The sequence below is a fragment of the Clinocottus analis genome, unplaced genomic scaffold (genome assembly GCF_023055335.1).
Source record: "Clinocottus analis isolate CAN_PGR_092001 unplaced genomic scaffold, fCliAna1.0.p SCAF_7, whole genome shotgun sequence".
NCBI lineage: Eukaryota > Metazoa > Chordata > Actinopteri > Perciformes > Cottidae > Clinocottus > Clinocottus analis.
The window spans coordinates 22,226,609-22,254,042 of record NW_027176229.1 but is presented as its reverse complement, the minus strand read 5'-3'; the positions used below and the strand labels follow the sequence as shown (position 1 = coordinate 22,254,042).

The 27,434-nt window shown below is 44.2% G+C and overlaps 6 protein-coding genes across 8 annotated transcripts in view; 3 read left to right on the top strand and 3 right to left on the bottom strand.

Moving 5' to 3' along the window:
- LOC137779127 (transcription factor BTF3-like) overlaps positions 1–22,563 on the bottom strand; it is a 133,914-nt gene extending 111,351 nt beyond the window's left edge. The window contains exons 1-7 of one of the 3 annotated variants that reach the window (XM_068566640.1): positions 22,483–22,563; positions 21,580–21,648; positions 21,351–21,464; positions 21,046–21,247; positions 20,168–20,227; positions 19,846–19,924; positions 16,949–16,961 (exon numbers count right to left, since the gene is read on the bottom strand). In XM_068566640.1, coding sequence (XP_068422741.1) covers positions 19,878–19,924; positions 20,168–20,227; positions 21,046–21,247; positions 21,351–21,464; positions 21,580–21,648 — 492 coding nt within the window. In that variant the 5' untranslated portion in view covers positions 22,483–22,563 and the 3' untranslated portion in view covers positions 16,949–16,961; positions 19,846–19,877. Of the gene's footprint in view, positions 1–16,948; positions 16,962–19,831; positions 19,925–20,167; positions 20,228–21,045; positions 21,248–21,350; positions 21,465–21,579; positions 21,649–22,482 lie in introns of those variants that run through there. The other 2 variants (XM_068566641.1, XM_068566639.1) reach the window with 2 other exon arrangements.
- LOC137805233 (somatostatin receptor type 5-like) lies at positions 942–1,823 on the top strand. Its single transcript, XM_068605041.1, has one exon. The coding sequence runs from the start codon at positions 942–944 to the stop codon at positions 1,821–1,823; it is 882 nt and encodes a 293-aa protein (XP_068461142.1).
- Positions 4,821–5,702, top strand: LOC137805232 (sphingosine 1-phosphate receptor 3-like). The gene has a single exon (XM_068605040.1). The coding sequence runs from the start codon at positions 4,821–4,823 to the stop codon at positions 5,700–5,702; it is 882 nt and encodes a 293-aa protein (XP_068461141.1).
- On the bottom strand, positions 8,711–11,151 carry LOC137778914 (protease-associated domain-containing protein 1-like). Its single transcript, XM_068566279.1, has 5 exons — positions 10,939–11,151; positions 10,715–10,815; positions 9,914–10,023; positions 8,963–9,130; positions 8,711–8,866 (listed from the first exon to the last, which is right to left on the bottom strand). Exons 1-5 carry the CDS (start codon positions 11,012–11,014, stop codon positions 8,746–8,748), a joined length of 576 nt encoding a protein of 191 aa, XP_068422380.1. The 5' UTR covers positions 11,015–11,151; the 3' UTR covers positions 8,711–8,745.
- On the bottom strand, positions 11,639–16,385 carry il12b2 (interleukin 12B 2; the record flags this gene model as incomplete). Its single annotated transcript, XM_068605039.1, has 7 exons — positions 11,639–11,785; positions 13,328–13,435; positions 13,537–13,685; positions 14,603–14,790; positions 14,877–14,991; positions 15,855–16,118; positions 16,211–16,385. Coding segments are annotated over 7 exons (1,146 nt in total), but the record flags the coding sequence as incomplete, so codon positions are not given.
- A 390-nt stretch (positions 22,564–22,953) lies between the features above and the next one.
- Positions 22,954–27,434, top strand: part of utp15 (UTP15 small subunit processome component) — a 5,301-nt gene continuing 820 nt past the window's right edge. Inside the window, exons 1-11 of the mRNA XM_068605367.1 lie at positions 22,954–23,082; positions 23,880–23,993; positions 24,120–24,212; positions 24,320–24,504; positions 25,095–25,273; positions 25,553–25,678; positions 25,827–25,962; positions 26,055–26,139; positions 26,789–26,944; positions 27,045–27,146; positions 27,301–27,434. Coding sequence (XP_068461468.1) covers positions 23,904–23,993; positions 24,120–24,212; positions 24,320–24,504; positions 25,095–25,273; positions 25,553–25,678; positions 25,827–25,962; positions 26,055–26,139; positions 26,789–26,944; positions 27,045–27,146; positions 27,301–27,434 — 1,286 coding nt within the window. The 5' untranslated portion in view covers positions 22,954–23,082; positions 23,880–23,903. The remainder of the gene's footprint in view (positions 23,083–23,879; positions 23,994–24,119; positions 24,213–24,319; positions 24,505–25,094; positions 25,274–25,552; positions 25,679–25,826; positions 25,963–26,054; positions 26,140–26,788; positions 26,945–27,044; positions 27,147–27,300) is intronic.

The following is a 27,434-nucleotide window of genomic DNA, read 5'->3' as shown; positions in this document are numbered from 1 at the left end:
CAAATGTGAACATTAAAAACTAACCCGATAGCTAACGCAACTTTAATGCTGGACTGTTTTGCCATTATTTGCTATTAGCTTTGTTCCTCTGTTGCTCTGCCTTCAGCCTGCAGCACCGCAGCTGGTTTCCAATCACATTTTTTTCCTCATGTGTCTCTATGACTTTTGTATGGTTTGGAAGACCATTCCCACCACACACACAAAAAAAACTAGGGAGAAATAAATAAATAAAATTAGGACCAAAAAATAAAAAATAAAAAAAAAAACATCCAAGCAATACGTTATTTCATAACTTTGGTTTCAATTCACGTATTCTTTTAATTTAACTTTGCAAGCACCGTTGCTTGGCCATCAAACACCCGTAAGCCCGTATTGATGGGTTACTTTGAAGTAAATAATTAATGCAATATATGTGTGGACTTTGCATTTTCTTAAAAAATGGTGCATGGAAAGACAACAATGTACTTTGTGTGTACATATATTAACTACAATTATATCAGGATGTAACTATAATTTTGACATTTGTAGTCAGTAGTCAAGTTGTCATTTCTCTTCTGGAATGAAACTTTTTTTTTTTTCGTCGCCTTTTTTCAAGTCAACGAAAAAAAGACAACGAAAATAAAGAAGTCTATTTTTTCTTTTGGTCCTAATTTTTTTTTGTCCCTATTTTTTAATTTTTTTTTGGTACTATTTTTTTTTGGTCTTAATTAATTAATATATGTTTTGGTCTTAATTTTAATTGTAATTTTTTTGGTCCTAATTTTTTTGTGAGTGGCGGGAATGGCTTCCATACTTTTGGATATATTACAATATCATTTTTTGTTTGTTGTTAATCTTATTGGATTTTCTTTAATTTTTTTCCGTGACGAGAGAGTTGAGTGGCGTGGCCACGTGGCTTCACGACCTATAAAAGGACTTTACGTCAAAGCCCTTTTGGAACAATGCTCCTCCTCAACGTCACCGCCTCTGCAGGAGTTCCTCTCTCGGTGACCTTCGACAGTCCCGTAGATTATCTCATCTTCATTTTTCACATCGTGTTCGCCACGACCGCCGTCCTGGTGGCCGGACCCGTCGCCGTCGCCATCCTGGCCACCAGATCCCTCCGCCAACAGAACCGGTTCCTCTTCATGCTGAACACCAGCGTTTGCGACACTCTGGTCGGGTTCTCCGCGTATTATCTAGGTCTGTTCGACGTCCAGGAGGGGTACCCGTCCAGAAACGGAACCTACAACATACTACCTGCTCTCCTCGGGGTGAACCTGATGACGTTTCTGTTCGCGCAGTTCGACCGGTACCTCGCCGTCTGTCACCCCTTCTTCTACTCGCGCTACATCACCCGGCGGGTGGTCATCTCTGTCAACGCGTGTTGTTGGTTTCACAACTATTGTCAGACCATCCTTTTAATTTTCGTGCCACTTTCCATCGCGCAGCAGGTGTTCGCCTTCAGCATCGCCAGCTTGCAGGTCATCGTGCTCACCAAAGTGATCATGACCATCAAACTCTACGTGGTCGCCAGGTCGCAGCTCGCCAGAGATCCTCCCGGCGCCGACAGGGAGAGCAAGAGGGAGTCGCTGAGGATCATTATCTTCGTTGTCGTCATCTTCTTGGTGTTGTGGGGCCCCTCTTTCGTGAATATCATCACTAAATTCGTGACGGGAAGAGGGCTGACGTTCAGGAACGACGCCACCAACGTGTTCGGCATCATGGCTCGCTTGAACGCGGTGTGCACGCCGTCCGTGTACATCTGGGCGAGTCCGGCTCTGAGGGAAGCCCTGCTGAGGACCGTGTGGGGCCGAGTGTGCCCGAGATGCCGGACGAGGTAACGCAAAGTGCTTCTTTTTTTTCTTCTTCTTCTTCTTCTTCTTCTTCTTCTTCTTCTTCTTCTTCTTCTTCTTCTTCTTCTTCTTCTTCTTCTTCTTCTGTATATACAGATTATTGTATCGCTGCACGTGGCTCCTTGTTGTTTATATGCATCTTTTCTTCAGAGTCGGTTCCAGTCAAAGGAAAAAAGAAACAACAAGTCAGAGAAATCAGAAGAGCCAGAGGCCTCAAGTCAGTACGTTATTCTAATTAACTTACTGTCTTTTAATTTGCACTCTCTCAACTCAACATGTATTCAAAGAGTTTATTTTCTCAATGCAAATGCTATTTTCTGCAATGTATCCATGAAAGTCGTGCTAATGCTTCATCTTGATCGAGTTTAGTAAATAGTGTGTATATATACTTTACTCTAGCTTTTATTAAAATCTAAAGAAGAAGAAAAAAAGGAAACGTCAGAGAAAGTACAACATGAAAGATTTATTTGAAATGAGGATTTAGTTTTAATTTAAATGGCACTAATAACATGTTCTCTAATGATGTCTCTGTGTGTGTGTGTGTGTGTGTGTGTGTGGCAGCCGAGAAACATGTGTGTGTACTCCTGGATGTCTCTGTTGTGTTGGTAAACTCTCCGCGCAGCTTCGGGGATTTCTCGTAAACTCAGCGGCGTCGTGCGGGTTTAGTTTTTTTCCTGCTGCTGTTCAGGACGAGAGGCCGAGCGGTTTGGGAACGAGGCCTCCGATGTGGTGGCTCGTGCTCGTGCTCGTGCTCGCGCTCGTGCTCGCGGCATGATAATCTCGGCCTCGCGCAGACGTCAGAGGCCGATTGGCGCGAGGGCCTCGTGGACAGCTCCTGGTGCTGAAAACGGGTCGAATCCCAGAAAAGGTACAAAGTTCATTTAAATACAAACGGAACTTGTTTGAAAAAGAGTTTAAATGTCATTTTTGATTTGATACCTTTTTATTGTTATTATTATGTGTTTTTTATGGACTTTTTTCTCAAGACACTGTGAATTTCATCACTAAACGGAGACTTTCTTTGACGTATGTTGTTTTTTTTTACATTCTACTTTGACCTCTATTAATATTTCTTGACAGTCAATTAATTTGAATCAGTTTTTTTTGTATTTCCATGTTTCATATGATCCATTATCTAAATACGTATTTGTCTCTCCTCTATCCTCTGAATCAAAACTCTGCATTATTTTACATTTTTATTGAATTGTGTCTCCAAAAACTCAAATGGAGAAAACCGAAGCAAATAAAATGTTGGGCTCTACTGTAAAAAAAATAAATAAATAGAGACAGAAACTTGCTCATGTCGCTTCAACGCCGTCCGTGAACATGTGGGGGAGTCCGGCCCTGGAGAGGACCGATGTGGGTCAAAGTGAGCCCGAGATGCCGACCAGGTAACAGGTGAATCGGCCTCATGTACTGCAGGGATTGTACGAATATGACTGAAGGGAACTGTATTAAATAAACTCATGAAATCGTTCTTTGCCATATTGGTTCACTTTCATATCCAAGCCCGTACTGTAGTGCTGTGTATCAATACCATCATTTCACTGTACTCCCTTTCATTGTGTTTTATTGTTGTAAGATATATGTGGACTAGAGTACAATATGAATGATTTCTAGGTGTTTTAACAGCTCGCTGGAGGAGGAACGTGTGAGGATGAAGTTGGGAGTAATATGTTGCAGTGAGAGGCCGAGCTTTGAAATCCATGAATTGATGAAGCATGTTTTAACAACGCAACAGCTCACGTGACACCCAATGAAAGCGGAATCGTTGCAGTTTAACTGATATCTTTGAAGTGACTGAAGGGTTGGATGAGCGGCCTGTCGGCACGCGCTCCTGGCGCACAGCTCCTGCTGCTGAAAGATAACAGAGCATCATAAAATGTTCATTTCCAATCAAACCTCTTGTCTGAAATACCGTTTGAAGTCTATACCGATGTAAAGGAGACTCAAAGGAGTCTCGAACAATCCGCTTCCCCCCCTAGTCCAGACTTCACAGAGGACTGCTGATCGATCCGCAGCCTCTCTGTGCCGCGTCAGAGCGCAGCGCCGTTACGCACAACGTTCACTGTGTCCCTTTACGAAACACCGTGCAGGCACCAACACACGGACCCACACACACACATCACATGTTAGAACTCAGTATTCTGCCTCATAAGAAAATAAAAAATAGCTTATGAGACGCGTCTTGTGCTTCTTTTCTGGCAAAAGTAAAGCGCCTCATGTTTTGGCCTTAAAACACACACAGCTGCGTGACGTCACTATACGTGACTATGTGAGGTAAGATATGTTAGAACTGAGGATGCTGTGGTGTGGCTGCATCAGCTCGCATGTGTGCGTATGAGTGTTTGTCAAAAATCTGAATAAAAAAAAGAAAAAACAACGACTTGACCTGTAATTTGAGTTCTTGATGAGGAGAGAGGCTCCTGCATGAAGGCCAGTCACATGAAATAAAACTATGGAGGCTTTTGATCGGGTTAAACGAAATGGAATATGACACATTAATGATTTAACTAACATCATTTTACTGTAAATGTTGTGACGGTTTTATGTTCAGCCTGCAATACAAATAATCATAATTATAGTGAATATCATATTAACTTCAGACTTACTGTGGTAAATACTGTTATTATTATTACTATCATCACCACTGTATATTATCGTTGTTGCTATTATTATAATACATTTTTCAGGTGTAGTTTGGTTAGATTTAAGCCACACAGGTTGCTTATAGCTTCAATAGAAACTCACATGTGGGACACAGAAATGTTCACGTGGAGGCAAATGTTGTTGGCCTCTGACACCAAAGAGCGCGAGCAGCAAATGACGTGGCTGCACGTTAAAAGGAGAGCAAGACAAAAAGAACAGAGGGTCGCAGCATCTCAGGAGACCCGAGGTGCATGCTGGGGACTCTCATGGCGATGCAGGTCCTCCTATAAAGTCACGCGCTTAAAGCGCCGTTTGGCTCATTTTTTTATGGAGACGATGCTCCTCCTCAACGTCACCGCCTCTGCAGGAGTTCCTCTCTCGGTGACCTTCGACAGTCCCGTAGATTATCTCATCTTCATTTTCCACATCGTGTTCGCCACGACCGCCGTCCTGGTGGCCGGACCCGTCGCCGTCGCCATCCTGGCCACCAGATCCCTCCGCCAACAGAACCGGTTCCTCTTCATGCTGAACACCAGCGTTTGCGACACTCTGGTCGGGTTCTCCGCGTATTACATCGGTCTGTTCGACGTCCAGGAGGGGTACCCGTCCAGAAACGGAACCTACAACCTGTTACCGTCTCTCCTCGGGGTGAACCTGATGACGTTTCTGTTCGCGCAGTTCGACCGGTACCTCGCCGTCTGTCACCCCTTCTTCTACTCGCGCTACATCACCCGGCGGGTGGTCATCTCTGTCAACGCGTGTTGTTGGTTTTACAACTATTGTCACACCATCTTTTTAATTTTCGTGCCACTTTCCATCGCGCAGCAGGTGTTCGCCTTCAGCATCGCCAGCTTGCAGGTCATCGTGCTCACCAAAGTGATCATGACCATCAAACTCTACGTGGTCGCCAGGTCGCAGCTCGCCAGAGATCCTCCCGGCGCCGACAGGGAGAGCAAGAGGGAGTCGCTGAGGATCATTATCTTCGTTGTCGTCATCTTCTTGGTGTTGTGGGGCCCCTCTTTCGTGAATATCATCACTAAATTCGTGACGGGAAGAGGGCTGACGTTCAGGAACGACGCCACCAACGTGTTCGGCATCATGGCTCGCTTGAACGCGGTGTGCACGCCGTCCGTGTACATCTGGGCGAGTCCGGCTCTGAGGGAAGCCCTGCTGAGGACCGTGTGGGGCCGAGTGTGCCCGAGATGCCGGACGAGGTAACGCAAAGTGCTTTTTTTCTTCTTCTTCTTCTTCTTCTTCTTCTTCTTCTTCTTCTTCTTCTTCTTCTTCTTCTTCTTCTTCTTCTTCTTCTGTATATACAGATTATTGTATCGCTGCACGTGGCTCCTTGTTGTTTATATGCATCTTTTCTTCAGAGTCGGTTCCAGTCAAAGGAAAAAAGAAACAACAAGTCAGAGAAATCAGAAGAACCAGAGGCCTCAAGTCAGTACGTTATTCTAATTAACTGTTGTTGTTGTTGTTGTTTATTGCACTCGCTCTGTCTCTGCTTTAAATAGTTTGGATTTTAACCATACAACCATAAACTCAACCTGTACATCCAAAGAGTTTATTTTCACAATGCAAATACTATTTTCTGCCATGTATCCATGAAAGTTGTGCTAATGTGTGTTACTGTAGTTTTTATTCAGAGGAGAAAAAAAGAAAAGAGGATGAGAAACATGAGCGATTCATTTGAAAAAGGGATTAACTTTTACTGTAAACTCTACTAACATGTTCTCTAATGATGTGTGTGCGTGTGTGTGTGTGTGTGTGTGTGTGTGTGTGTGTGTGTGTGTGTGTGTGTGTGTGTGTGTGTGTGTGACGCGAGGCTCTCGTGGACAGCTTCTGGTGCTGAAATCGGGTCGAATACCAGAAAAGGTACAAAGTTGGTTTAAATACAAACGAACCTGTTTAAAATATTTTAAAGGTAATTCTGATTTGATACCTTTTTATTGTTGTGATGTGTTTTGTGATGTTTTTGATGGACTTTTTTCCTCGAGACATTGTGCATTTCATCACTAAACGGAGACTTTCTTTGACTTCGATGTTGTTTTTCTACATTTTACACTTTGACCTCTTTTAATATTTCTTGACACACATGTTATACTTTATTTCCATGTTTCATATTATCTACTATCTGCTTATTTGTCTCTCCTCCATCCTCTGAATCAAAACTCTGCATTCTTTTATATTTTATTGAATTGGGGAAAAACGAAGAAAATAATCTGATCTGTAAAGATTTGCCAAAAAATAATTACATTCATGAAATTGTGTTTTGAGTGTTGTGTTACCATTATTTTATTTACTAATTATCTCTATATTGTTGTGGCAGACACATTATATAATACTTGACTTATTATATATTATAGTGTTTAATCGCAATTCCTTCAATTAAATGTGTATTTACTGTTTAATGGTTCACATATTAATAAGACTTATTAATGGAAGGAAATATTGAACACAGAGACCATTGTGACACACAAACACAACACTACACAAATATAATAATGTTTATGTGGTTTTGTTGCTGTTTTCATCCAGATCCTCTGCCGCTGTGAGCGGCGTCACTGATGACGTCACAGAGCAGGAAGTGCAGATCAGCTGATGCGGAGACAAAGAGCGCCAATGTGACTGGTTTCATCTTTTTAAAAATGTTCACAAACAAATCCACAACATTCAGACACTGACTTTGATGTGTTTGAATGTTTTTGTGCATAAAGTTACTTTTGTTTTGTAGAAATAAAAGAATTTTAATTTGAGCTGCAGTCCAACTCTTTTATTAGAACATGAAGCAGAAGGAATGAAAATAATAATAACATATGAAACCCATTTAACTGTTATTATTACTGAGATGTTTAATAAAACAAGTATGTTAGATATTGTGATTCATCTTTATTGCATCATGATATGCATGTTCCTTTGATTTCATACAGAAAATGTAACCGGAATAGAACGGATTTGTAAACTTGTGAGCCAAGAAAGTCTTTTAATTACATTTAGAAAAGTCGTCGGCTTCAGATTTTGTGGAGAATAAATGAGTAAATAAAGAAATCGGATTTCAACTGAAACAAATCTATACTTCATGACTCCATAAACACCTTGTTAGAAATGTTTTGTGCTCCACTTTTCCAGATTAAATGTTAAAGAATCGCCTTGATCTCTTTGCACTTTATTAATAAACACCTGAAATATATAGAATCAGATACAAAACAAGATTAAACTACTATGTATTTCATCCACCGGCTGTCATCATAATGCATTAAAAACCTATTGTGAGCGTCGATGCATCTTCCTGCTTTGATTCTGCCTTTGTGTTACAATATGTGCATGTGTTAGTACGACTATTAGTATATTAGCAAAATACCTTCTGGACATCAGCTACCATCTTAAGCTTTTGTACATTTAGTAAAAACACAAATAAAAGTTGAATGAAATCTAGAAGTAAAGAAGTGAAACTGAAACAGCAACGCGTGGCTGTGTGTCAGCGCCTTCATCATCATTTCAAGTGTTGATTCTCATTTTGAAAATACAAAAACATCTCGCAAAATGAGTCCAAGTCGGACACGATCCCCTCCACTGGAGCTTCACAAAGACCACAGGATGGAATATCTTCTCATCATTTTCACGTTTTTTCATAATTAGTGGTGGTCAATTCCCCCTGAAAGCCTATTGGTCATAAATTATTGCACATAATCTTTACTTTGCGTCCACTTCTCTCCACCTGTTCATCCACACTGCTGCGGAGCCGTAGTATTGAAAAAGACAGCAGATTAAAAAAACAAAAACATGTCATACCACGACTGAAGCTTCAGGCTCGACAGAAAATGTAAATCTTTAAAAAAAAAATGGTATTTTTTAAATGTGTCAACCACATGAAAAACAAAACGCCCCGTTTAACTCCATGCCAAAGAGCAGTCGTTTATTATCATTTTACAGTGAGATGACATTCCTGGTGTTCTGTATTGTACTAAAGGTAAATGTATGCTGTCAGGGCTTGTTTCATCGTTGTTGTTGTTGTTGTTGTTGTTGTTGTGCTTGTTTCTTGCTGAAGTTGTCCGTCATAACTCGCTACAGCAGCAGCTCTGGTGGAAGAGTCCATTGGGACCCCGTTGGCTCCGTTTAACATCACAGAACCATGTGCACGTGTGCTAATTAGTGTTTAAACAAACACTGCAGAACCCCCCCCCTCCCTCCTGGTTCCCCCTCCTCCCCTTCCTCCCCCCCAAGGGACTAAATCTTGATCCAGTGAGGAGTTGCATCACTTCTACCACAGGGTCCAGGGGGGCTGCTTGAGCGGGAACGAGGCCAACGAGGAAACGTTGACGGGGATGGAGATGACGGCCCACGGCAGCGCCTGCCTCTGGAGCGACCGCCTGATCATCATCCTGGAGTACGTTGGGGACAAAAGACAAAAGAGGCATTGTGAACGTTCCCGAAGATTTACCCCCCCTCTTCCCTTCCCCGAATGATCCGCCCCTCACCCGTCGCGCCCCAGCAGGAACAGCGCCGGGATGCTGGGCTTGGCGGCGCTGCCGTCGGCGATCATGTCGAGGAACTGGCTGTCGTTGTCCGACGCGTCGTCGGCGATCAGGACGGCTCTGCCGCCGGCTTCCTCCACGTGTCGAGCCTTCTGGACGAAGGAGCAGCCTCTGCAGCGCACACACACACACACACACACACACACACACACACACACACACACACACACACACAAAAGAAAGTGGTTCTCAAACTGTGGGTCGCGACCCTCTACTGGGACGCAAAAAGGATCTTTTTTCTAATCCTTTATTAATCCCTCAGTCAGGAAATGAATCTCTAAATTGTTCCCGTCCTCAGTGATTAAGGAGCACACAATTTTATCATATTTATCATAGCATTGCTATTATCATATTTTTGTGCAATACTGTTATATCTTTTATATTTTGTGCCTTATTTTTGTTGTAATTCTGTGTTAGGAGAGCAAAATAAGCTTCTCATTGTGTAGAATAACTGTTATCTGTGCTCATGAGAGTAAAAGCATCTGGAATCGTTGATTCTTGGGTGTTTTGTTAAAACAAAATCAGTGAGAGAAACGCTGGATTACATCGTTCCACAAGAGAAAAGACTTCAGCTTCAGATCGTCGCTCATCTGCAACTCCACTTCTCTGCAGGTGACTCTCGCACGCATAATTATGCAAAGCTGCGTTTGCTTTTAGACGAGATATTCACGTTACGCATGAGAATCGTGGTTCCTCTTCGCCCGCGTCGAGGACACATTCAAGATTCAAGAGATGTTTAAAGTCTTAAGCGCGGTGAGAAGAATGAGAAGCTTGTTTTGCTGGGTCCTCCTAGCAAACATTATTATAATAAATAGGTAAAATACACAAAAATAAGGCACCAAAATGTGATGAGAGTGTTGCACAATCGGTGCATGGAGTGCACAGTGTACGGACCCTCTCTCCACCAGAACCACTTGACCCTGAAGGATCTCTCTGTCCTCCAGCTCAGAGCAGCCGTCTGCCGGGTCGGATGGCACCAAGAAGATCTCAGGGTACGACGATGTCTGGAGAGAGGAGAGGAGAGGAGAGGAGAGGAGAGGAGAGGAGAGGAGAGGAGAGGAGGAGGGAGGAGAGAGGAAAGAGGAAAGGAGGAGGGAAGAGAGGAGGAGGGAGGAGAGAGGAGGAGAGGAGAAAGGACAGGAGAGAAGATAGAAGAGAGAGGAGAAGAGATGAGAGGACAAAGGAGAAGAGATAGGCGAGAAGAGGACAGAGGAGAGGACAGAGGAGAGAGGACAGAGGAGAGGAGGGAGGAGAGGACAGAGGAGGAGAGAGAAGAGGACAGAGGAGAAGACAGATGACACAGGAGAGAGGTCAGAAGAGAGGAGAGAGAAGAGGACAGAGAAGAAAACAGATGAGAGAGGACAGAGGAGAGGACAGAGGACAGAGGAGGGGAGAGAAGAGGACAGAGGAGGGGAGAGAAGAGGACAGAGGAGAGGACCGAGGACAGAGGAGAGGACAGAGGACAGAGAAGAGGACAGAGGACAGAGGAGGAGAGAGAAGAGGACAGAGGACAGAGGACAGAGGAGGGGAGAGAAGAGGACAGAGGAGAGGACCGAGGAGAGGAGAGGACAGAGGAGAGAGGACAGAGGAGAGGAGAGGACATAGGAGATGAGAGAGGAGAGAGATTAGGAGGTGTTAGCGCCCTCACGTGTGCCTGTGCCAACACTAAGAAACTTCAGGAGGAAGAACACTCACAAAATCTCCTCCGAAGTCCTTCGCAGGTGCCGCGCTGAAGATGTACCCGATCTCCTCCGGACTGATGACCCGGAAGTAGAGCAGCTCATTGATCCCGAGACCTGCGACAGACGCAGACGACAGAAACACCCGCGTGAGCCGTCGCTCCTCCAACAGACGTCGTCAACCGTGACAAGCTAGCACGAGCGCGTTCACGCGCGTCTGAAGCCCCTTGATGCGCTCACCTGACATGCGGCCGAAGTGCACGAACACACTCCAGAGGAACAGCGCGAAGGCCGTCGTCCGAACAACCTTCGCCATGTTCAGGAGGACATGAAGACGAGCTCCCTCGACGTGACGTGGAAGAGACAGCGCGGTGTTTGTTGGTCCATATGCGGCGCGAAGCTGCCGCTGCTCGTTCAACAACAGAGCGCCAGTTCAGCGACCACTTCCGCGGTTCTTCCGCACGCGCATGCGCAATGCGCAAAGTCGGATTCATTCTGCTCTGAAGCCGCGGGGGCAAAGTGTGTGTGCGTGTGTGTGTATGTGTGTTCAAGTTTAACGCTGACGTGTTTATTCACGAAGACTTCAATGCAATTATAACTCTATTCAAACATTTACCCAGATATATATTTGGGGAAAACTCCATTTTACTATAAAATAATGCAAAAAAAAGAAGTTCCTTTGTTTATCAATAAAGCTCCTACGACATATTGGTTTCCCAGATGCTTATAAAATGCTAACAACAATGACAGTTTTTAAACAAAACCTCACCAGCATTACTTTCATGAACGTATAGATTTATTGCACGGCTTCGTGTGTTGCACCATCCCCCAAATGTTGAATCATACAATTGTATTATTTCACATAAAAAACACCCAAATATGCGTCCACTGAGGTGAGAGTGTACAGCAGCAGGTTCCCATGTTGCAGAGCATCTTCTCTTCAAGATGCTTGGCTCTGCGCAGCGCCTTTGTCCCTCCTCTGCTTCCGTCTCTTCTTGCAGTTGTCCAAGTGTCCTGACGGCAACTCCGGGCAGCAAGACTTTGCTGCGTTTTTGCATTTGCACAGGTTCCTTTCCCCCGTTATCACCTGTAATGATGCCCAACGAGAGATTACAGGGGTCTGCAATGACGTCATGAACGCTCAATATGAAATGCTCGCGAACTTCAATGTGTTTCTCTGCCAGTTTCGAGTATTAATGGCGGGAGTTTCTCCTGTTACAGGACTTGTAAAGAGTCACAGGTGTCTGTATGCAAAGCTCTCAGGTGAGGAGGGAGTTACCTGTCAGTAAAGATGGAGGTCTTTACTTTTTTAAGATTTGGGGAGTAATGAAGACATCTTCTTTTGCCATGTTTCACCAAATTCGGTGAATAACAAATGGAAAAATTGGCCTCTTAACCTGCCCATGTTACAACACTGTAGGAGGAAGACGTATCAGTGTTGCAGCTGATTGATGATATTATCATTATTATTGAATATTAGAGTAACACTGCAGGTGACAGCTGATGAGAAAGTGTCTCGCTGCTTCACCAACGATCTTAAGTGATTTGTTCATTAAATAATAATTTAACTTGTTTATCTTCTTCAATGTTGAGTTGCACATACCTCCATTTAAAAACACACGTTCTAGGGCATTTAATGCAAAAAAAATACTAATCATGAGATTATTCTCTGATGAAAAACATCCAGCGTCGTCCTGGAATCTTCAATGTTAGATTACAGATATTTTATTGTGGGTTTTTCTACTTAAACTATAAGTGATCTTATCAAGCAAAGTAGTATTAATTCCTGGAAAGCGTCTATTGCTCGTTCACTACCATCTAAAAACAGTTGAATACAGATATGAATCTTTTCTTTTTAATGTTTTATCCGGAGTAAACTGATAGATTAGAGTGAATTGAAACTATTAACTATTATTAGCATTGTGACCCACATCATGGTGACTATTAGTTAAAGTACGAGCATCTCTTCATCTCATGTGTAGCTGGTGATGAACAGCAGACACACACACACACACACACACACACACACACACACTGGTTTCTGTTGAAGTTTGTCCACATGAGTGGCATCATCATTCTACCTCCAGTCCGTGGTTGGAGGCGCGACATGAGCGGCACACAAATGAAGAAGGAACATGCATGAGGAAGGAAGCAACGCTCTTTTAATAGCCAAAACCACCAGAAGAATACACAGAAACGCCGACACGCCGGTACAGAAACACTCAGGCCGAGAAGCACGCCGCGAGAAAAGCCGACACGCACGTGTGAGATGATGTCATGAGTGGATTTATTAAAGTTTCAATGTCAAGGAAACCCCATTTACCTCTCAGCAGACCCCAACCTGGAGGAAGAATTGACTAAAAAAATAAATAAATCTGGTTCTTAATGTGTGTTTTGTGTGATTTAAGAACACATAAATAATTTAAATAAATAATATAAATAGTATGTTGTATACATATGTGTATAACTTATGGATATAATACAACAAATAAATAACTGTACTGTGCCCTGGAGGTGAAAGAGTGTCAGCGATCAGGAGAAACAGACGTTGTGGACGCGTCAGGACGACAGAAAGCGGCGGGAGGCAGCGGTCGAGGTTCAGGAGGAGGAAACGACGTCAGCGGGTTACATTTTTCCAGGCGGTCCACTGGCTCCAGCTGGAGCGCACCAGCGGGTCTCTGGAGCGAGCCCTCAGCTTGCTGATCCCCTTCGGCAGCCGGTCGGAGGAGCGTCCGGTCTGGAGAGTCAGACGGGTCACACGGTGAGAACACGGGATGTGGCCCCTCCCCCACCCGCCTGTGTGTGTGTGTGTGTGTGTGTGTGTGTGTGTTTCCTTACCTGGCCGTCGTCCTTCAGCACGTATTCGATCTCGTGCTCCAGGCTGAAGAAGCTGTGAGGGGAGGACCAGCTGGCCGGAGGGTCGATGCTCACGTTCAGGCCCGCTTCACCTTCCTGACACCTGACGATGTGAGGGCTGTCGGGTTGAACTGACGGAGAGGAAGAGACAAAGTGTCATGCAGGAATCATGTGGACATTCATGTATTTACTGCCCTTTTTCCTTATCCAGGGTTCAAACATATTTGAACAATGGATTTACATGTCTTTTAACCACATTTACATGACTTTAAACCACATTTTTATGACTTTAAACCACATTTTTATGACTTTAAACCACTTTTCCAGTTCTTTTAACCACATTTTCATGGCTTTTAACCAATTTTCTATGACTTTAAACCACATTTCCTTGACTTTAAACCACATTTTCATGACTTTTAACCAAATTTAATGACTTTTCCATGACTTAAAACCATTTTTCCATGACTTTAAACCAAATGTCCATGAGCAAACATTGTGTGAAATGTGTGTGTAAACAGTAAAAAGTGATAAAATGTAGTATTTAAACTAACAATGAGGATTCAAAGCATACAGTAAACCTTAAATGACTCAAATGAATGAGAGACAATAGTTTGATTAAAATAATAAACATTTATATAGATGCCTGTATGTATGCTGCTGATATTTTGAGCCTCTTTCTTTTAAAAGCAGATTCATTATTTCAAACTCAGCGTAAATGAACGTCATGAACACATGAATATAACACATTCACAGGACTTTTACACAACTTTTGGGGATTTTATTTTGTTTCAATGACTTTTCCAGGCCTGGAAATAACTATTTTAACCAGGACCTTGTGATCTCTGCTTACTGCACTTGAGATACACTGAATTTAATGACGTTACAGTTTTTTAATAGAGAATAATATATGTTTACGTCATCAGAGAGGGACTTTCCTGAACCACAATCTCAATTGTTTGGCTTCAAAATATTTGAGTTCTTCCTTTTCGTGAGTGAATCATCTATTTTTTCTCCGCCTACTTTGTGATTTATTCCCCTCGCCGCTTACCGATGTCCCGGAGGTAAAACCTCCTGCTCGTCCGGACGACGACGCGGTCCACGATGGCCTCGGCGGTGAGCACCAGCATGGCGCTTTCCTCGGCGTACGGCGAGAGCGAGTGGGACAGCTCGAAGTGGAAACGCCCGTCTGCGAGCCGGCCGCCGTCGAACCAGAGACACGACTTCCTGCCTTCACTGCTGCAGGAGGAGTAGGAGGAGGAGGAGGAGGAAGATCAGAAAGGCACAATTCTGTCTGTCCGCTCAAACTGTTTGCTCTTACTTACCAGTCGAGGCCGAGTCCGATGCGCGCCGCTGTCTGTGCGGCGTGCGGCGGCGGCGTCCAGTCACAGCTGAAGTGACAGTCGTAGGACTTCGCCCGACAGCTGATGGAGAGAGAATCTACCAAAGAAACACGGGAAGCCAAAGGAAAGAACAACTGGATCAAAACGTGATGGAAAAATGAGGAAATACAACATTCTACATGTTAATATCACAAGATTAATGGTCGAATATTTGCAGGGTACAACATTCCTTTCACATCTGCGTGAAAGTGGAGATGAAAATATATTTAATAACATTTAAAAAATAAATCATAAATAAAAAATAAAATAAATAAATATATAAAATAAATAAAATAAAAAATAAAATAAATAAATATATAAAATAAATAAATAAAATAAATAAATATATAAAATAAATAAAATAAAATACATTTATAAAATAAAAGATAAAAATATATTTTTCCAACATTGTAGGAAAAATATATTTTTTATTCATTTATTGTCAAAATCCTGTGCTGTGACTCACAGTCCTGTGTCTCTACTTTGGTAATAAGACAACAGATACCTGCTTTAAATGCTGCTCGCAGCCTGTAAAAAGACTCTCACAAAGAGATGGCACATATCTGAGACGGAGCTGCCGGCCTTCAGAATAAGAGCTCCAAGTGGAAGAAGCGGACGACAGAACAAGATGAGAAACACTTGAATGTTTCTCAGGATTCGTCGAGGACGGAGCAAACAAAAAAACCCTTTTTTGTTTCTGTTTGCGGTGAAAAGGCAACAAAATAAAGTGTGGAAACAAAAACGAAGGAGGAAAATGTCCCTAAATGTTGGACATTTATGGTCCTCATGCACAGAGTTTCCAGACTTTACGCGTTTAAGGCACGTGAACGAGAACTTCCTCTATTCACGAGGACATTTCTGACGTTTGTGGCACACGGAGAGCAGAAAGAAGGGAAAATGAAAGCGGCGGCGTCGTCTCACCGGACTCTTCCTCATCCTCCTCCTCCTCCTCAGCCTCCATCAGCAGGTAGGTGGACGATAACTTTTGATTTCCCCTCCAGCAGCTGTATTCTCCCAGCATGCGCGCGTCCACCTCCGACACGGACAGGTGCGCGCCGATCTGCGTGGCGTCCTCTGGCGCCACGTCGCCAAACTTCCATGTGACCTTTCCGGGGGCCGCCGCCAACGCCGGCGAGCGGCAGGTCAGCGTGACGGGACTCGGGTCGTTCCTCTTCGCCACCACGTCTGGAAGAGACGGATTTAGAAACGGATGACGGGTGGAAGACGTGAAATATTTTTAAACATAAAAAAGGAGCGGAGAGTCGAATAGGACGTACAGCTTTCTGGGAAGTGGTCGAGTCCGTGTGCCACGGTGAGGCTGACGAAGAGGAGCCCACACACCCACAGTGACGAGGTCTTCTGGGGAAGGAGGAAGAGGAGGAGGAGGAGAGAGGAGGAGAGGAGAGAGGAGAGAGAGAAGAGGGGAGAGAGGAGAGAGGAGAGAAGAGATGAGAGGAGATAGAATAAGAGTTAAGGGGAGAGGAGATGAGAGGAGGAGAGAGGAGATAGAATAAGAGTTAAGGGGAGAGGAGATGAGAGGAGGAGAGAGGAGATAGAATAAGAGTTAAGGGGAGAGGAGATGAGAGGAGGAGAGAGGAGATAGAATAAGAGTTAAGGGGAGAGGAGATGAGAGGAGGAGAGAGGAGATAGAATAAGAGTTAAGGGGAGAGGAGATGAGAGGAGGAGAGAGGAGATAGAATAAGAGTTAAGGGGAGAGGAGATGAGAGGAGGAGAGAGGAGATAGAATAAGAGTTAAGGGGAGAGGAGATGAGAGGAGGAGAGAGGAGATAGAATAGGAGTTAAGGGGAGAGGAGATGAGAGGAGGAGAGAGGAGATAGAATAAGAGTTAAGGGGAGAGGAGATGAGAGGAGGAGAGAGGAGATAGAATAGGAGTTAAGGGGAGAGGAGATGAGAAGAGATGAGAGGAGATAGAATAAGAGTTAAGGGGAGAGGAGATGAGAAGAGATGAGAGGAGATAGAATAGGAGTTAAGGGGAGAGGAGAGGAGAGGAGAGAGGAGAGGAGGAGGAGAGTGTTTAAAAAGATCCACTAAAACCTCAATAAACAACCATTTTAAATGAAGAAACGTGATGCATTTCAATGAGCTTCTGGTTGAGAATTTGTGGTATGAAAATGCAAAAAGGACCAAAGTAGAAAAGTTATTCCTCCTCATAACATTTTATTAATGTTTTAAATGAATTACCACGTGATCTGGGTCAATAAGCATCTTTTCAGAGAGTTCTTTCTTACCATTTCTCAAGTAGGCGCTCTGCAAAAACAACAAGACTCAGAAGAGAAGAAGGCGGTTGGAGTCCAGAGGATCGAATGCTCTGACCGGCCAGCCAGCATGCTTTTTATGTCGTTGCAATGCATCATCATCGTCGTCGTCATCGTCATCATCAGTGTCAGCGAGAGAGAAACTGAGCGGCTGGATCGCAGCTGATAAGAGCTGGTCGACCGCGTTTCCTCGACCCCTTTTTTGCATGTCAAATTTTTGTCCACAGATAAAAAAAGAAAGTGTGAGTTTCGAGAGAAGGAACGGGCGACGTGGAGGTGTGGAGTGTGGGTGTTGGGAGGCGGGGGGTTGCCCTCAGGCCCTGCAGCGGATTACAAATCCCCCTTTGCTTTTCTTCTGGGTCCGATCCACTGAACTCTGTTTCCTGAACTTTAACAAACTACAGGTGTCCAGGTGCTCCTGCCTCGGGGAACAGGACAGGTGGAAGTGAAGTGGTTGTGATCCAGCTTTCTTTTCTTTTTATGAAATGTTTCACAAACGTTTATCTCATCTAAAGATTAATCTGCGACAGTCTGGCAGGAACAGAAATCTCTTCTTTTTTTTATACGAGTTGTTGCTTCTAAATGCGTCTATGAGGAAACAATTAAAAAAAACATACTTTTGAATTGTTAGTCGCATAAAACAAGTGATTTGAAATACGTCAACTTGGGCGTTGGGTCAGTTCAGTGGTTCTCAACCTTTTTTAAGCGATGAACCCTTAAAAGACCCCCTGGAATATATACAACTCAGTTTATGAACTTACTTATAGCTGATTGAATATTTATTAGATAACGTTTTCTTTCTCACGCACCCTCCAGAGGTATTTGAGAACCACTGTTCTCGGGCATTTTAAAGAGAAAAAAAATAAATGAATCAGATTATTCTGACGAAAAACATCATCCTTTTCTCCTGGAATCAAGTCCTAGAAATCACCCAGCGTTATCGTGGACGTTTATTTAAATGATCTACTTTCAAAAGGTCCCTCCCCCATCATTGTGAGATATTTAATGCTTCCAAAGTTATGTTTACAGACACACACAGCAGGGCTTTTCCCATTAGTCATGAAGAGGGGCAACACAATTTTGTCCGGCCAAATGTCAACGACTTCACGGAGAAGAAAAAAACACTTTTTGCTCGTGTTCAGCGATGCTCTGATCCAGCGGGTGAAAGCACTTCCTCAGTGAACAAAGCCTGCGTTGCGGCGTTGTGCGTTTCTGATTCTTCTCCAGGCTCGTTCAGTCGAGACAAGTGAAGCAGATTTCACTCCCCCGAGTGTCTCAGACACGACAAGCACATTGTCACCGCATGATGACCGAGAATTCTGCGAAATCCGTCCGTTCATATGATCAAAAATATCTGGTTTCAGTTCCTTAAAATGCTTTTAAATGCCGCTATTCATGTTCCTGGTGATAATTATATGCACTTGAGTAACCTGACGCTCTCTTTCCCCGTCGTCTCTTGACCTTCTGGTGAATTCTTTTATCATTGATCATAATGTACAATAAAACAGGTACAGCTGTGGAATGAATGAAGATACACGAGTTGATCTACTGTAGAGGACAGAATGACTCATGCAGGAGGTCTTGATTTGACCAGGAAGAGTGTGTGTGTGTTTAAACATGTTGCTCTACCATTCAACTTCCAATTTGATTTAGTTTAAATATGGTTTCCGTGCCACTTTAAAGTTCCCGTTTCCTTCTCTCACATTTTTGTAAGATACATTTTGAGTCACCCAACTTCTTTTTTTCTTCATCCGAATCCGATGAATCGATGAGGATAAAGTCGCAGCGAGTTCAACACCAAAGAGCATTTTCTAAACCCGCCTGAGGTTCATAGCCCGTCATTGCACAGTTTGAGAATCCACTCAGACGGGATGATCTCATTGTGTGACTTCTTCTTTCCTTTCCTCCCTCATACAGTTGAACGTTCACCTCGGTGGTGCCAACAGGTGACGCTGCCTCGTGTGTTTTGCCAGAGACGAGGTCGCCTTCGCGCTGCTGTAAAAAACCCTCAGGTGTGGGAACAAATGGACGTTGTCGTTTTATAGATTCACAGAAAATCTGCTATGTCTCTTTGTGAGGTGAGAAAAGACCTCTGGCTCCGATTCCCTACGACGAAGCGGCTCCGACAGACGCGTGAGGAACCAGCGTTTGTGGTATTGTTTGCTGCCAGCTCTCAATGTACGGACAATTGGCCAAATTGCTGCTTTTGCCAAGACATTTGAGCCTCCAGAGCGGGTCATTGTGAAGACGAGAGGCGACACACACAAACTACTGAAATGTTTCTCGAGGCAGCAGCACTGCCAGGACGTGATGACCTCGGACTATGAGTTTGAATACGATAAAACTAACAGAATGCCTTTTACTTTTAAAGTGATGTTTATTACATGATTTATTCCATCGATACGTTGTGGATGTGTGTGTATGAGGAGGAAGGGGTTTGCACATTCCAGTGAATTAAATGATGTCATTTGAACTACAGGATGTGGCAAATCATACAAAAAGAGAAATTGAACTGTTGGCGTAAAAAAGAAGAAGTTATGTTTCCGATTTTAAAAAAAGGTACTTTTTCGCAGGTGGACGATCACAAAATGTGTTTGCTGTGTCGAACGTTGCTGTGAGCCAAGATGGAGGGAGGAGGGGGGCTTGAAGTGTGTTTTGCTGGCGTTTGTTAGTTTGCTTCGTCCTTTGAGGCCTCGTCAAAGTTTTCAACGAGATCTGAGAACAGAAAGTCGGGTAAAAGAGGGGAGGAGGACAGAAAGAGGGCGAGAGAATGTCGCAATGAGCGCATGTTAAAAAGGCAGACGAATGAATCTCAATTACTGAAGATGAATTACAAAATCAGCCCTCTGAATGAATCCAGAAAGGCCAGAAACACAGAAGCCACCCTGTTGCTTCATTACAACAATAATCAATGCAGCTCTTTGTTTTAAAAAAGGGGATGTGTGAATCTGTGCTCACCTGGAACGTCGTCATCCTCCTCGTCCTCCTCAGCAATCGGGGGGGCTTTGTTCTCTCCTGCTGCGAGGGGAAGAACAACAAACTGTTAACCGCTGACACGCAAACAGATCAGGAAAGAGTTCTGTGGGTTTAACAATTACTTTTATATTAATGATACTGTCTTGTATGCATTTTTAATACCCAATTAAAACTATTTTTTACCCAAAATAAATATATAAACGCGTCTGATGTAGTAACAAGATAACGGGCTCTATGTGTCAGAGACACCTGATTGAGATCAAAGGCATTGATGTGACAAAAAGATTCACTGAATCCCCAATTTGTCATCGCAAACCTTTCCCTTAACTTCAAACTAAAAAAGCGGTTACGAGATTAACTGATTTCAGCACGCGAGTAGTATGCAGTTCTGATAATCAGATGCACCTCCGCATCAGATGAGTGATAACATCAGTCTGTGACATCAACTTGAGCCGTTGCATCACTCACACACACGGCCGTTTCAGCACGAGGGGAATTGTTAACGGCGGAATAATAACTTTTAACATGGGGCAATAAATAAATAAAGACTACTACTACTACTACTACTACTACTACTACTACATGTTCAGCGTGCTGATGATCGTATGGCATCGTGCTTTAGTTGGACAGCTGGTGCCGTCTTGACAAAGTGCTGCAGGATGAAAAACAGTTCTAGTGGCGCGATGAGCATTCAGTGTTTGCGGCATTTCCACATTGTCGGGTCTCAGTTTCTAGCTGAAGCTCGTGCTCCTGGGGGAATGCAAGCTTTTTCTCTGGGCGCCGACACTTCTCGCAGCACAAGACGACAAATTAGTTTCCTCTGCGATGTTGACACATCGGCGGCGGCCCCGCACGGGTACCTGGTCGGGGCAGGGTCTCCGCTAATCTCCTGAGGCTGGTTAGACTGTCGGCTCCCAGCTGGTTTAGGATTCCCGGGAGCATCTCCGTGAGCTGCTTGTTCTCAGCGTGCCCCGTGATGGTGAAGGTGTTGGCCGCCAAGGAGGCCTGGACCTTCGGGTTGTTGAAGTGGATCACCGTCCCCTGGTTCGTGAACATGTTCACCTATGGCGCAGAGAGAGAGAGAGAAAAAAATCCTTCGGTGAATTCTTCTCCAAGAGCACTTTGCACACTGACTGCTGGACATTTTGGAAAGAACTCAACGCACCTCCTCAATGCCAGAGATGTTGTTGACTCCCAGTTTCTTGAGGGAGAACTGCAGCTTCTTGTCGTCCGCTGTTGCCGTCCTGTGCACCACCTTCTTCTTCCTGCGGGCGGACCCCTGCGGAGCACAACAACGATACATGAACCAGTGATGCTGATACAGATCTGGGACTGGGGAGAGGAACACTGACATGTTCTTAAAAGACGTTTGTCGGCCCGGCGTTACGACTCACCTTGCCGCCTATGCGGACCTGCGCCTGCAGTTTGGCGAGCTTCTCTTGGTTCATTATCGACTCCTTCATCTGACACGGGGATCAGCACACACACACACAAATGAAAATGTAATATTTGCACACACATTTCAGTCATTTTGGGCCAAAACAACATAAAACACACTTTCAGAAGACATATGAAAGCACACACGGTCATGCCACACTCATTTGAGAAATGTCACACTCCTAGTTCCGTTTTCTACTAAACACATGAGCTCATCTACTTGCATACGAATAGTTTGAGCTGCAAATAAAATGTAAAACGGTGCATGAGACTTCACTGCATGATGAACACTGCAGGCACCTAATGCATAAACTCAACAGTCCATCAGCGACACGGGGGGTTGCGATTACAATCTAGTGTCAAACCTACAACCTCCCCACCCCACATGTCCAATTTGCAAACGAACCGGCATGCACAGCTGCCAGAAGCCCCCAAAATAGCCTCACGCTTCGCTTTTCAGTTCCTACTCGAGCTCCCCGTGAACCCGTTAGAGGCTGTCGGCTCGCGGCTACGTGAACGTCGGGGCTCCGAACCTAACGAGCTCGTTTCCCCACGGAGGAGGCTTTCGTGCTCGACCCTCTCGGCCACTGAGAATGGCTGGGGCTCTTTTTTAAAATTTTCTTAACCCCGGGCTCTTATAAATTATGCCAATTGAACTTGTTGGCTTGTTAGCTGGCCAAGCTAGGAAGCTAGCTAGGCAGCTAGCTCCGCCCACCCTTTTAAACGCGATGCTATCATCGCGTGCAAGTTATCGTTTCTTTCACGGCGCGTGGTGCGTTTTGGACACTTGTTATTTATCGACGAAGTCAACTGTATGAGGCTGGGGCGTCTTATTAACGGCCACAGAAACGTGAACTGACCTGGGAGTGAGTAAACACGCGGGTCACACAGGCGATAGAAGCTCAGCGGAAAAGAGGGAGGACCGGAAGTGACGCCAGAAGATGAACCCTTTGCCGGATGGGCACGCCGTTTTTCAAAATATAGGCACGTGTGTCCCTCGATTTTCAGTGTTTTAGAAATAATGAAGTCATACTTTATGTTTTTGAAATCGCATAAAATATCTTCCAACAATTATGTGATTACTACAATTGACTAAAAGTAGATGCATCTAGAAACTTGTCTAAAGAATATTTTTTATTTTCTACGGTAAAGCCTATACTTTTTAAACCGCTTAATTAAGCTAATTAATACATACGAATATTTGAAATATATATATATATAATACTAAGTTTACTACCAGTGACATTTACAAAAACATAAAATTAAGAAACGAGTGTTTATTTCAGTGAACAATAAAGTTACGACATGCAAAACGGAAGTAGTCACGATCGCCATCATGGCGTCCTCCAGTGCACGGAGAGGCAACGTGATATCGCCTTAAAATGTGCCACTCTTGGTTTACGCCAACAACCAACATCGGTATCGACTAATTCCAACAAACCTCACTCCAACAAAACAAAGTAAGTAAGTCTGCAGTCTCGGACGTTTTTAGAGTTACCGGAAACAGTTTAATTGAAAATTCCAGGTGGCTAAAGCGCCGCGTGCTAAGCTAACTCGCACGTTGGCGCAGCAATCTCTTCTTAAACGCTGCTCTTGTAGGCACCACTATATGTAACGTTTCATGTCGGGAAAGGATTATTGTAACGGTAGCCGTTCATTTTCACCGTGCTGTTTTATGCGCGTTGATAAACTGCAGTCGGAGAAGAACTCGTTAGCTTAGCTTTGGCGAATAGCATCGTGCTTTGCGTTGCTGTTTGAGAGTTTTAGGGTCAACTGTTGCAAATCAGTGTTTTTGTGTGTGTTTTTTCCCCCCAAGCCCCTTTTTTGCAGGTTGTCTTTTTGTGGATCAAACTTTTAACCATGCAATTAGTATTATTTTTATTGATTTATTAGTTAATACTTGCATACAGAAATTAATACAGAAGTAGTGTCTCTTTCTGATGTGTTTTGGTCGTGCTGTTCCGCCCTAAACTGGTTATATGATGATTTGTTTTGAGTGATCCACAAACTGAATTTGATGATTCTCAAGATTTCTGACAACCAGTCAAACAGACTTGAGGCCTTGCTACAGTTTATTTGCTACACAAATTTTAAATACTTTTCTCTGGTGTATACTCTGGTGAGTGTTGTTGGTCTGTACGTGCTTAGCCTGTCTAAAATGTCCACCATGGGGTTATTAACTGGCTCAGTGTCAAGTCTCACCATGTCTGTTTATATCTATGTTTTGAAAATGTTTTCTTCTATGTCTTTTTCTCAGAGTGTTTCGTGATCGGCTCCCAAAATGGCTTCGTTTAAACCCACCAAAATCCAAGTCTACCCTAAACTTGGCGAGAAAGTCACACAGGACACGCTGTACTGGAAGAACTATAAGGTGAGCCTCTTCCACTAAACGCTGTCTCAATGTTTCCTGTGAGAAGAAGAAGAAGGAAAAACGGCACTCATCCTCAGTGTCGTTCCTACTTCATAACATTGCATATATGCCTTTCTTCCCCCACAGGCTCCGGTCCAGATAAAAGAATTCGGAGCCATCACGAGCATCAACTTCTCCCCGGTGGCGCCGCACAACTTTGCTGTGACAGCATTCACGAGAGTGAGTTGTCTTCTCTTGTATAACTCTTTTGTGTCGGCATGCACTCTAACGCTCTTCTCTCCCTCCCGCCTGCCCACACACACACACACACACACACACACACACAGATCCACATTTACGGGCCGTTCTCTCAGGAGCCTGTGAAGACGTTAACGCGCTTTAAGGACACCGCATACTGTGGGAGGTTCCGGTCGGACGGTCAGCTGCTGGTCGCCGGATGCGAGGACTCGGTGGTTCGGCTGTTCGATGTCGGCGGCAAGGTGGCGCTCCGGATGTTCAAAGGACACACAAAGTAGGTGTCCCCCCGCGGGCGTCGCTGTCTGATGGTGTGTTTTGGTCGCGCTGCCCCGACCCGAGTTGGTTGTATGATGATTTTTCTGAGTGATCCATCGACTGAATTTGATGATGATTCTCAAGATTTCTGACAACCGTTGACCAGTCGGACAGATCCGAGGCCTCTACACACTTCCATGTCGATATACCTGATTTCGTTTTTACTGTTTTGGTTTTGAATACTTTCACAAAGGCTGTAACAAATACCTAAAACATTTTTTTTTACTCTTTCTGTTCTTACCCTTCACAATAAAAGCCCTACACGTATGTACTGTTTACCAAAGGGAACTCAATTTCCCTTTAGAGCATTTTATGACAAGGAAACGCAGTAAAATGGCTTACAGTAGCTCAAGCTGTGCATCAATTTAGCTCAGACAGTCTGCCGGCGCCGCTCTGGTTAAAAAAAAAAGGACCCTGGCAGTTGGCAAATCTGTTGCAGCGTTTTATTAAAGTGTTCCGCATCTTCTTGTCGGCATTTTTTTAAATATAATTGTCTGGACATGAAAGCGAACCCTAGTTAATTCTGCGTTTACTCCGTTTCCCGCTCAGAGCTGTCCACGTCACGGACTTCACCTCGGACCGCTACCAAATCCTCACCGGGTCCGACGACTACAGCTGTCGACTTTGGGACATCCCGAACGCCACCGAGCTCAACAGCTACAGAGAACACACGGACTACGTTCGCTGTGGCGTCACGAGCAAACTCAACAGAGATCTCTTCATCACGGGTGAGATGGAGGGCGAAGGAACAATCAAAGCGAGGATTTAGCGCATGCTAGACGGGGTTGGATCTTTTTTTTTCAGCCACTAATAAACAGTGTTGTGTTGAATGATGATCTTTTGAGTGATCTACCAACTGAACATCCTGATGAGCTCAAAAATTCTGACATTTGAAACATTTTCACAGACGTGGTGAACCGTCATGATCTCCGTCTTTCCTGCTGGGATTCTTGACAAGTAAAACTTAGGATTAGGACGGTCTTTACTGTTTTTTTTCTTCATCCTAGGATCTTATGACCACACACTGAAACTGTTTGACGCCAGAGCCGAGAAGAGCGTGATGACCATGGACCACGGCCAGCCAGTGGAGAGCCTGCTCCTCTATCCCTCTGAGGGGCTCCTCGTCTCTGCAGGTAGAGATCGCTTTAACGTTTTCAGGCGGCACATCCAGAAAAAAAGTGCCCACATTTTAAATTTATTCCTGTGGTGTTGTTTTCTCCACTGTTATATTTCCGAGTGCTTATTTATGGCGGTAACGTTATCCTCGTCACTCTCTTTAAGGCGGGCGCTATGTAAAAGTGTGGGATCTGCTGAAAGGCGGCCTGCCCCTGGTGTCCATGAAGAACCATCACAAAACCGTCACCTCTTTGTGCCTCAGCAGCAACGGACAGAGGCTGCTGTCGGCTTCTCTAGACAGGTGCATGTCTGGAATCTACTTTCTTAAAATTAGATTAGTTTTTTAGTTTTATATATCAACCTAATGAAGAGCTTGTCTTCGTTGTCTTCCAGGCACGTGAAGGTGTACAACACCACCAACTACAAAGTGGTCCACAACTTTGACTACGCCGCCTCCATCCTCAGTGTCGCTCTGGCTGTAAGAAAATCCCATTCTGATATTACTTCTTGTCGTGATTTTAAAGACAAATGAAAGTGGAGAAAGGTGCACAGCAGTTGATTGTATCACCTAAAAAAAAAAAGCAATACTTTTTTATCTGGATGGCTGAGTTGTAAACCTCGGCTCGGGGGTCTCTTGTGCCGGAGGTGCATCAGAGGGAGCCAGCAGAAATGTCTTGTAATGCCAGAGATTTTAAAGTGAAGCCAGAGCCTTCAACTTGTCTTCTCTCTGCTGACCAGCAGGGGGAGACACCTCTGGTTGGAGAATGACCCCCTCTTGCATTGTTCCCTCAGTGAACATGAGTTTATGGTCCTAAACTCTGGTTTCAAGTCTTCTTCAATACAGTATGATGTTTATTTAGTAAATGATGTTCCTAAATAGGGCTAAAAATAGACCATAAAGGAGGGGACGCTTTAAAACCACAAATCACTTCCCGTATCAGTCTGTGCCGTTGAATGATGATCTTTTGAGTGATCTACCGACTGAATATCTGATGATCTCAATGATTCTGACAACATTTGAAACAATTCCACAGACTTGGGTGAACTGTCAAGATTTCTGTCTTTCATTTTCCTGCTTGGGGTTCATGACGAATAAAACAACGTTTTTAAATCTTATTCCTCCTCAGCCGGACGACGAGTCCATCGTCGCGGGCATGACCAACAGCATCCTGAGCATCAAACACAGGAAGAGCCCCGAAGAGTCCAGCGACACCTCCGGCCGGCAGAGGCGGCAGCCGTCGTACCGCGTTTTCGTGAAGGGAAAGAACTACGTCCCCAAACAGGTGCGTTCACACCTGGCCGAGGGTTTGTTATAAAAGCCGTTTTTTTTCCTTTCTTTCTCACCTTTTTTTCCCATTAACTTCCTTGTTTCTCCTCATCCAGGATGATTATCTCGTCAGCAAGCCGGTGAAACAGCATCTGGCCAAATACGACACTCAGCTGAAGAAATTTAACGTGTCGAAGTCTTTGGATACGGCCCTGGAGGTACGCACTTTATGTGTTTTATAACAATACAACAGGTGGTGTCATTGCCTTGAATTTCCTTTTTTTTCTCACGCAAAGTTGCAGAAAAGGTGGTTTTAGATTTTAACGTTCATATATATATCTATACGCTAAGCATATCCAATTGTTTTCACAGACGTGGACAAAACTGAGAAAGCCCGAGGTCACGGTGGCCGTCATCAAGGAGCTGGATCGAAGAGGAACGCTAAAGAACGCTCTGGCGGGACGGGATGAGCAGGGGCTCGGTCGCTTGCTCAACTTCCTCATCGG

Bases quoted from the DNA above. Each gene is read 5' to 3' on its own strand.
- LOC137805233 (XM_068605041.1), top strand. From the start codon at position 942: ATGCTCCTCCTCAACGTCACCGCCTCTGCAGGAGTTCCTCTCTCGGTG.
- LOC137805232 (XM_068605040.1), top strand. From the start codon at position 4,821: ATGCTCCTCCTCAACGTCACCGCCTCTGCAGGAGTTCCTCTCTCGGTG.
- LOC137778914 (XM_068566279.1), bottom strand. From the start codon at position 11,014: ATGGCGAAGGTTGTTCGGACGACGGCCTTCGCGCTGTTCCTCTGGAGT. The intron at 10,816-10,938 runs GTGAGCGCATCA...CGTCTGTCGCAG, and splicing joins GCACTTCGGCCGCATGTCAG to GTCTCGGGATCAATGAGCTG. The intron at 10,024-10,714 runs GTGAGTGTTCTT...TCCTCTCTCCAG, and splicing joins AGGACTTCGGAGGAGATTTT to ACATCGTCGTACCCTGAGAT.